The sequence below is a fragment of the Berghia stephanieae genome, chromosome 10, assembly GCF_034508935.2.
Source record: "Berghia stephanieae isolate SIO BIC M18660-M18661 chromosome 10, UCSD_Bste_1.3, whole genome shotgun sequence".
NCBI lineage: Eukaryota > Metazoa > Mollusca > Gastropoda > Nudibranchia > Aeolidiidae > Berghia > Berghia stephanieae.
Window position 1 is genome coordinate 41,894,518 of NC_088369.1, and position 10,000 is coordinate 41,904,517.

Consider the following 10,000-nt stretch of genomic DNA (forward strand, 5'->3'; position numbering starts at 1 on the left):
ATAATAAGTCACATGAAATCCAATTACCTGCACTCGTGCTTCAGACAAGCCCAGACGTTGACTCAGTTCCTCCCGCATGAAAGCATCAGGGTAGTGGGTCTCGTCGAAGAGCCTCTCCAACTCGTTGAGCTGCTCCAGACTGAAATTCGTCCTTGACCTTCTCTGTTTGACCTTTGGCTGACTGTCGGGTTCGTCGTTGCTGTTGTCGTCGTCCAAACGAGAGATTTTGTTTCGATCTTGAGATGGTAGTGACGTCACTTCCTTGTTAACTGAAGGAAATAAAGACAACATTATAAAGTGTTTTATAGAATATAGTTTTAACAATAAATGATTAAAATTTCATAAAACACGTAGACTAGTGTAAAAGCATTCATTATTATCAGTGTAGTGATTGAGAGTTTTTATTATTCTTTGCCTTTAACTCTCTCCTTACCAACCATTTTCAGGATTTTCCCAAAAACTTCACACCCAACTAACACAAAATAGATTTTTTATCACTCAGACATAATAGCAGTAAGATTCTTGCGATTCATAGTTTCTTTAGCAAAACATGCTCTACAGCACACTGTTCATTTTCTTTAAATTTTATGATGTACAAAAGAAATTTGAATAAGAAAAATGTTAGTTGTATCGTAACGAATGTGACGATTTACTTATAGTTGGTAAGGAGAGGGTTAAAAAGCAAGAATTCAATGAATATTGAAATTTGACATACAGTCTCGAGAGGCGCCGCTAATGTCGTGATAGTTTGGATGCTGAAAATTGGATTGTATGTTCCGAAAATATAAGGAATGAATCTACGTTTCATGAACAAGGTTGAATATAGTATAAGGGCGATTGGAAACTATAGAGAAAATCGTTATATCTTCAAACGTGTTAGCCGTTACTCGTCTAAAATTACACAAAAGTTCCACACACGGACGGATGTTTCCAAGTCATGAAATTCCGCTTCGATTCAAGGGTTGTTGTAAAGTGTACCCATGTTTCATCCTCAATAATAAAATAGTTGAGGAAACTATCGCCATGTCCCACGGACTCTCCCTTAGACAATTTCATAATATGAGCCACTGCAGTTTGTTCAGGTTGTCTCAAAAGTGTTTAGAGGCAATAGGAGCGATCTATATTCATGTTTTCGTCCAACCAAGTCATCAATCACATGATTTGTTGCTGTCCAACGATTGGATATTTCGTAACAAATGTAAACACGCTGTTTTGTTTACAAATGTTATAAACATACCCATGTTTCAAGCTGAATCAAATGACCAATCGTGATGTTAGATATTTAAAAAGCTGTGAACACTTTTCACTAAGTGGGTCATTTTGAGCACATTTTGCAATGTGACCAATGACCAAGAGCACATGGAAAGTTAATATAGATCATGCCCATTAATTGCTGCAACTTGTGACCTTCGGTGAGCTGTTTTTTTTTAATCTATCGTGTAAATTTTGAAACTCATACCTTGAGTGGTTAATATAATTCACTGTATTTGGTGAGATAGCAGTTAGGACGGAAGCGATTTCCGTGATTTGATCGAGTCTACACATCCTGATCAGGTCATCAATAATTGAGCTTTGAGCTTTAAAATAGCGCAATATATACTAAACGTGCTCGAAGCGCTTTATAAGGGGCCGCTGACCAACAGCAACACGTAACATGTAGAACGAGACATGATGCCCGTTAGGCGATATTACAAATTTTATCTCCAAGTCTTGTTCAGCCTCATTTAACCCCCTCCTTACCACCCATAGGAAAATGGCCACATTCGTTACGATGCAGCCAACATATTTCTCATTTTGATATCTTTTGTACATCATAATATTTGAACAACAATGTTTGTTATATCTAGTTAAAGTATATTAACACTGTGTTGAAAAGCTCGTTTAGCAGGAAAAAAATATGTATACAAGAATTAACAGATTTTGTGTTTGAGTGAAATATATCTATTTTTGTATAGGTTTGGTGTGAAGTTTTGGGGAAAGTCCGGAAAATGGCTGGTAAGGAGAGAGTTAAACAATACACCCCAATGCTATACCAGCTTATTGGTCATAGCACTGTCTCCATATTTGGTAAAAAAATTTTTATGAATTTCAATTGGATTTTTCCCCCATTTGCATACAGAAGTCTTATACTCCTCTGACCTATCTTTGTCCAATTTTTTCAATTTGGGGAGAGGGGTGGAGGTGGTGGGGAGGGCCATCTTCTATTGTTTCTATAAACATTTGGGCATTCAGTGACTAAGACTAAATGCTCAGATTGAACATTTAATAAGTTTTCGCAACTTTTTACATAGACGTCTACTTAAAAGATACTGATTAGTTCAAAAGGTATGACCTTTTCTTCCATTGTAATCCGAATCGCCCTAAGTCGTAAGACTGCAAGATTCCTAAATGTGACCCTTCGCCTAAAAACGGTATTTTGTCGGTTTGGTTAAAATGTTGAAAATTGAATTTATAGCCAGAAATATCAGACTTGTGTTGAGTTAGTATATTTTATTGAGGAGAATGGATACCATATTTCAGGGTGCTAATGCCAACAATTTATATTTTTGACAAGTTTAACATTTAATTCGTCTTTTAAGCATATGGTTCGTTCCGACATAATACTGTTTTGAGACTATGGGTCACAAATTACAAATTCCTCTATGAATAAAAAATAGTTCCTCGGAGCCATAAGGTCGTAGTTTCCGCTTACTTTTAAAGTATTAAACGAACAATAGCAGCAACAAATGCTTGCTACATCTTGGTTAGGACATTTGCTTACAGCACGGTGCTTTCCGTTATATCTAATAGACCCATCTATCCAATCCAATCACTGCTGGGTGGACAATAAATGGATCAGATTAAATCTCAACTGCTAATCAATGGATGGAGGAGAAGGAAAAAGACCGTATGTGGCCTCTTATTACAAGTAAACATACGGTCTTTTTCCTTAAGACACCATTTTAAAAAATAATTGAGCTTTATATAGCGCAATATCCACTAAATTTATGTGCTCAAAGCGCTTTACAAGGGGTCCCTGGTCAACAGCAACATTTAACATGTAGGACGGGACATGACGCCTGTTAGGCGATGTTACAATTTTTCGGACAAAGACAACGCTGTTAACGACCAGGTACGCATTACACACCTGAGGACGGTGAGAGAATGTGAGTAAAGGGCCTTTTCCAAGAACTCAACTATGCGCCGAGCGTGAAGCTCAAACCCAGGACCTTCCGATCTGAAAGCGAGTGTCATACCACTAGACCACATAGTCGCATTATTTATCCGGGAGTTTCTACGAGATGTTTCTGCATTTTTCGGAGTTTGATACTTATGTCAGTGAAGAAGGAGGAGGGGAAAATGTTTAACTAACCGTTGACTGTTAACTCTTGTGGAATAACTAACAATTGCAAGCTAGCTAGCTGCTACTGCCGTCGTGTTCCTCGTTAGGGGTAAGGGGCGGGTCACCCTACAATCAAACGATAATGGCCGCTAATATCCGGATCCGTTTTTGCCATTCAGAACGAGGCTGATCCCTGGCCAGTCCGCTCCCCCCTGTCATCTGCAGCAAAAAAAAATCGGTCGCACGAATCTTAACCGCCGAGTAGCGGTTCCGATTTTCGGCGCGAACCGGAAGTTGGAGGGAAAATCGGGATATCATTTACATTAAGCGAATAATGTGAAGAGAGTAGTAGGAATTATTGGCTCCAATTTGGGCAAATTTGGGAGAGGCAAGAGCTGCGAAGTGGCGAAAGTTATGGAAGGATTGTGGGTAATGAGGCTTGTGTGTTGTCTTCATTAATGTCATCACAAAGACATTGGTTAGTTAGTTGAAGTCATTTTTTTGTGGGTTTTTTTTTCTTGATGGAAGGGTAAGAGGCAGAGAGAGGGAGAGAGAGGGAGGGAGATAGAGGGATAGACAGGATTGAGTAATATAGATATATAGAAAGGGAATTATATATATATATATATATATATATATATATATATATATATTGGGGGGGGGGGCGAAGTGGCCGAGTGGCTAAGGCATTGCACTGTGACCTGGATGGTCCCAGGTTCGAGCAAGATTATTAACACCCAATTTGCTCTCTTGGACAACATGGGTGATTCCTTTTGACATCAGACATCTTGTTTGATGAATTATCCTTCGTGGAATACCGAGGCGACGATATCTTATGATGTCGTGGCGGAAAGGGCATTATATGTATGTATGTGTATATATATATATATATATATATATATATATATATATATATAGAGAGAGAGAGAGAGAGAGAGAGAGATAGAGAGAGAGAGAGAGAGAGAGAGAGAGCACTAAATTCGGAACATCGCATGTCAATTTGGTATTAGATATGTCGGTATAAACCAGACACTAATAGTTGGTTTTACGCGTGAATTACGGATTATATTTCATTTGGAATAAATTACCTTTTGAGATAAGAAATTCAGAATTCCTGGAGGCATTCAAAAGCAGACTAAAGACAAATTACTTTAGAAAACATGTCTTTATTTGATATTCTTTTCTTTTAAAATGTATTTCTATGTTGATAGCATTTTAAATATTGAATATGTCTAGCTGTATCTAATAGCTGTAGTCATTGTTTCTTAATGATATAATTTGTTTTATTTTTGTAAAGCGCCTAGAGCTCATATTGCATGAGATGTTGGTGTTATATATAAGTGTGCAGTATTATTATTATTATCATTATTATTTATTGGGGGCGAAGTGGCCGAGTAGTTAAGGCATTGCACTGTGATCCGGATGACCCGGGTTCGAGCCCCGCTTCAGGCACTTTCGTATTTTTCCTTGAGCAAGATTATTAACCCCCAATTTGCTCACTTGGACAACATGGGTGATTCCTGTTGACATCAGACATCTTGTTTTATGAGTTATCTGTATTCCTTCGTGGAATGCCTAGGCGACGATATCTTATGATGTCGTGGCGAAAAAGGCATAATTTTTTTAAATTATTATTTATTAACCTTTATTCAGAAGGAGAAAAAAAATGTAAAATGTTCTTAGACACGTCATCAATATTCATCATTAATTTAGATTGTGCTAATCATTTCTCATGTTTGGTTCGCTATGATCTAATATGGAGAGAAAGATATTCTTCTTCTTCTTCAAGTACCAAGTCTGTGCCAGACATCGGTGATCATGGTACGCCACTCATCTCTCTGATCAGATAACCTGACAAAACTAATATTACTTTTCAACAGCACAAAACAAACAACGTTTCGGCTCTTGGCCTTAAATGGGCCGAAACGTTGTTTTATTGTGTGTTGCTCCCTGATAATATATGAGTCACATTTACTCACTTTATCTTTCTCTCCATTTTTTTGGCTCATTTAGGCACCTCTAGTTTATGGTCTAATACTCGACTTAGGCAGTCATATTTAGTATTATTTTTAAGACAAATAGACTATTTATTTCGTTGTGGGCACAATCATTAATTATTCTTCGCTGAAAACAATCTTTTCTTGTGGTGATAATCTCCTAACAAAAAAATCCGGAACCCTGTCCTTACCAACCGAGGGCGAAGTTTTTTGGGATCGTGGATAGCTCATACGTTAGAGTCACGCTCTTCCCGGCCAGGCGGAGTTGTCGTACCAGTAAGGTCGTGGGTTGGAGCCCCTATCGCCGCCGCGAATTTTTTATTCTCTATTGTCTTCTGGCACATTCCTACTCACTTCATTTCTTTTTGTTAGGAAAATCGCCACACACGTTACGATACGACCAACGATTTTCTCATTATGATGTATTTTGACGTCACAAAATTTAGAGAAAATGTTTTGTATTAGCTATAAAAACTTGACACGACACTGTGTTATAGAGTATAGAGCCCACTTTGCTGAACAATATTATGTATGGAATGTATTTGTTGCTTTTCTGTTTGAGTAAGAATAGTAATTTTTTTTTTTTTTTTTTTTTTTTTTTTTGTGTTGGGCGGGTGTGATTTTTTTTTTTTTTGGGGGGTGGGGGGTGATTCTGAAAACGGCTGGAAATGTAAAAAAAGAAAAAAGAAAATTTCTTATTAAGAATAATAAATCTAATATATTATATAGTGAAATACCCACAACCGACGTGTGCACATATGCAGGTCTGACATCCGAACCCACTTATGGGCCCAATTTAATATTGTTGTAATGGACAATATTTTTTATGAGATATCCATTACAACAATGATCCCATAGGAATTGGATTATCAGACCTGCAAATATATGCACGTCGCCCACAACATATCCTCAAATTGACTTTAACAATGTGTTCAAGTCAAGATCGGCGTAAAGCGTTTAACTCTCTCCTGACCAGCCATTTTCAGGATTTTCCACAAAACTTCACACCCAACTAACACAAAAATATATTTTTATCACTCAAACACAATAGCAGTAAGTTCTTGCGATAGATATATTATTTCTTTAGCAAAACATGCTCTACAACATACTTGTCATTTTCTTTAAATTTATTGATGTACAGGAGAAGTTTGAATAAGAAAAATGTTGGTTGTATCGAAACGAATGTGACGATTTTACTATAGTTGGTAAGGAGAGGGTTAAGGAAATAAAAAAAAAAAGTACTTGATGAATATTGGCACATTATATATATATATATATATATATAATATATATATATATATATATGATTTCTACATCAATCCACAACATATATATATATATATATATATATATATATATATATATATATATATATATATATGTTGTGGATTGATGTAGAATTTATATATATGTTATCAAAAGAAATGTGAAAAATTTCACATATTTAACTCTCTCCATACCCATCATCATTTTCCGTATATTCCCAAAAATGGCAGGCTTATCCAGCAGAAAATAGATTTTTTTAAACTCAAATAATCTCTCTACAAAACAAGTTTATGTTCTTATTAATTAAACAAAGATCATTGTGATGTACAAAAAAATATATCTGAATAAGACAAAATGTATATTGTGTCGTAACAAATGTGACAATTTTGCTGTAGGTGGTAAGGAGAGGGTTAAGGCTGCAACTCCCTATCCGCGTTTGTGAGCCGGCCTCATATCATCTTGGGGATATCTATATCTAGCACGCATTATTTTACATTGGCTTTTATCTTCAAGCAATAAACCTAAGATTAATTTTACTATTACCTTTCTTTTCCATTAGCCAAGTAAGGAAATGCTATGAAAAGCATTGAAAAGAACTTTTTTTCTTGGCAAGAAACGAGCTTTTAAGTTTGTAAGGAATTGTTATGTGAATTTATTTTGTCTTATTTTGTCTCTGTGCGACTATGTGGTCTTGTGGTATGACACTTGCGTTCCGACCTGAAGGTCCTGGGTTCGAGCCTCGCTCAACGCATAGTTAGTTGAGTCCTTGGAAAATGCTCTTTACTCACATTCTCTCACGGTACTCAAATTATGTGTAAAATGAGTACCTGGCCGTTAACAGCGCTTTCTCTGTCGGGGAAAAAAAATGCAATATCGCCTTACAGGCGTCATGTCTCGTTCTTCATGTTACGTGTTGCCGTTGGTCAGGTGCCCTCTGGTAAAGCGCTTTGAGCACACCTAGTGGATATTGCACTAGATGAAAGTTAAGATATATATATATATATATATATATATATATATATATATATATATATATATATATATATATATATATATATATAAGGTACATTTCTATTTTTAAAAATTGTTTTAACAATTGAAAAAAAATCTTTAAATTTATCTATTAATCTTTTTCTCTCTGGTCTCCCCCCCCCCCACCCCCACCCCCGCGCCTCACCACGTATACACTCACAAACTCATTTTCACTCATTCTCCATCCATCGACTCACCTCCGATTCCGTTCTGCCTCAACGTCTCGTGCGGCGAAAAGTCATCGCTGACGTCATCAATGTCAATCTCATCGTCTTCGTCATCGTTGACTTCATTGTCCTCGTACTGATTCTGCTGCTGCTGATGATGATGATGATGTTGTTGATGATGTTGATGATTTCCATGATGATGATTATTATTATGAAGTTGATGAAGTCGAGAGTGATGGTGATGATTATTATTATTATTATTGTTTGTATTATTATTATTGTTGTTATTGTTGTTATGATTGTCATCACTGCCTCCTTTATTCATTTCCAGCGAGCTGTTGACATCCTGCTGCTGCTGAGCAGATTTGAACACGAGTTCCGGTTCCGGCGTGAAATCTCGAGAAATTTTCCGATCACAGTTTTCAAAGGACTGATGCACGAATTGAGTCAGGCCCTCCATATCTTTACGCGTAAGATCTGAATATCTATTGTAAAGGGAACGATCTTTATTCAGGTTTATTGTCCAACCGAGTCATCGATCACATGATATTATGCTGTCAAAAGATTGGATATTTTTAAATAAGTGTAAACACGCTGCTTTTTTTATGAAAGTTGTAAACAAAACCATGTATCAAGCTGAACAAAATGACCAATTGTGATATTATTGGATAGTTCGAAAACTGAGAACATTTTTCACTATGTGGGTCTCTTTGAGCACATTTCGCAATGTGACCAATGACCCCGAGCACATTATGGAAAGGTAATATAGATCAACCCCATTTATACTTTCTCCCAATAGTTAATCAGTAATTTTAAACTTTATATTTTCATATAGTATTGGTGGGGGTGGGGGGGGGGGGTTCCAGTTCATTAAAAATAATGTATTTATCAGCTATCTAAACAAATGAAACAGATCGTTTAATGAACATTTCGTGGACTGAGGATTCACTTGCTCTCTCCACACTTCCTCAAACTGAGAGAAATTGATATTTAGTATAGATAGTATGCGCTTGGCTAAGAAGCTCACAACGTTGTCATCCGGAAGCATAACGGACCAACACACAAAACGATGTGTAACGTTGAACGTGTATAGTTTGGTTAATACAGTTTAGTGAGAATTACTCATAAACGCGGATGGCAAAAAACGACAACAAAGACCAGAGTGACGTCATCTTCGTTCTATCTATATAAACTTCAGCCATTCTTTTGTACATTAACTCACTCGATCCTAGAGATTTTTGCTACTTTTCAAAATTGAAAAGAACATGAATTAAAAAGGAGATTGTGCATAGATAGTTTGATTCAACTACCATTAACATGTAAAAACTAAAAACAATAGCTTTGATACAACACCTATAATATTTTGTCTCAGAAAGATGTAATAAATAGACATGAGGTAAAAGTAACCCGGGTAAACTACGGCTATAATCGGTGTTAGGGTTGAGTGAGTTAATGTTGAGCCAATTTCCTGATTTGAACAAAAATAACTGTCAGAAGAAAGCCTTCAAAATCTGATTGAAATGCATGTAATATCTCAAACTTGAGCATTTATATAGCGTAATATCCACTAAACGTGCTCAAAGCGCAATAACAAAGGGTCGTTGACCAACAGCAACACGCAACATTTAGAACGGGACATGACGCCTGTTAGAAGATTATAGTACCAATATTTTCCCGACAGAGTTAAAACTGTTAACTGACCAGGTACTCATTTTACACATGAATACGATGAGGGAATGTGAGTAAATCGCATTTTTCAAGGACTCAACTATGCTCTGAACCAGGACCTTCCGATCCGAAAGAAAGTGTCATACCACTAGACCACATAGCCGCACCTCATATTATTCCAAAAGTGGAGACAGAATCTGCTAACGCTCAGCCCACTATTCATCTCCAATGCACTATTTTTATCACCAATGGTATTAATTTCGGTGTAATCAAGGTGCCAAATACTGATTTTAAAGTTAAAATGGCAAGACGTATGGGATTTTAGTTTTTTCTCCATTAAAAAAAAAATAAATCAATTATTCTCACAAAAAACATGAATAAATAACAAGAGTGGAAGCTTAAATGTATTAAACGTGGAAGTCTCTGGTTTGTTTTTCCTTTTTATAAGAAAAAAAACCCACGATGAATGAAACACTGAGGTGGGAGAATTCATCTCAACAATGCTATACTCACATCTATTCAGCGTTTCGTTCATCGTGTTTTGTTGG

General features: G+C 36.4%; 1 protein-coding gene across 2 annotated transcripts in view; it reads right to left on the bottom strand.

Annotated features, from left to right (window-relative positions):
- The window catches only part of LOC144981154 (uncharacterized), a 60,527-nt gene that overhangs the window by 41,897 nt on the left and 8,630 nt on the right, over window positions 1-10,000 (bottom strand). For both annotated transcript variants that reach the window (XM_078929305.1, XM_078929306.1), the window contains exons 2-3: window positions 7,815-8,338; window positions 28-269 (exon numbers count right to left, since the gene is read on the bottom strand). In XM_078929305.1, the coding sequence (XP_078785431.1) occupies window positions 28-269; window positions 7,815-8,244 (672 nt within the window). In that variant the 5' untranslated portion in view covers window positions 8,245-8,338. The remainder of the gene's footprint in view (window positions 1-27; window positions 270-7,814; window positions 8,339-10,000) is intronic.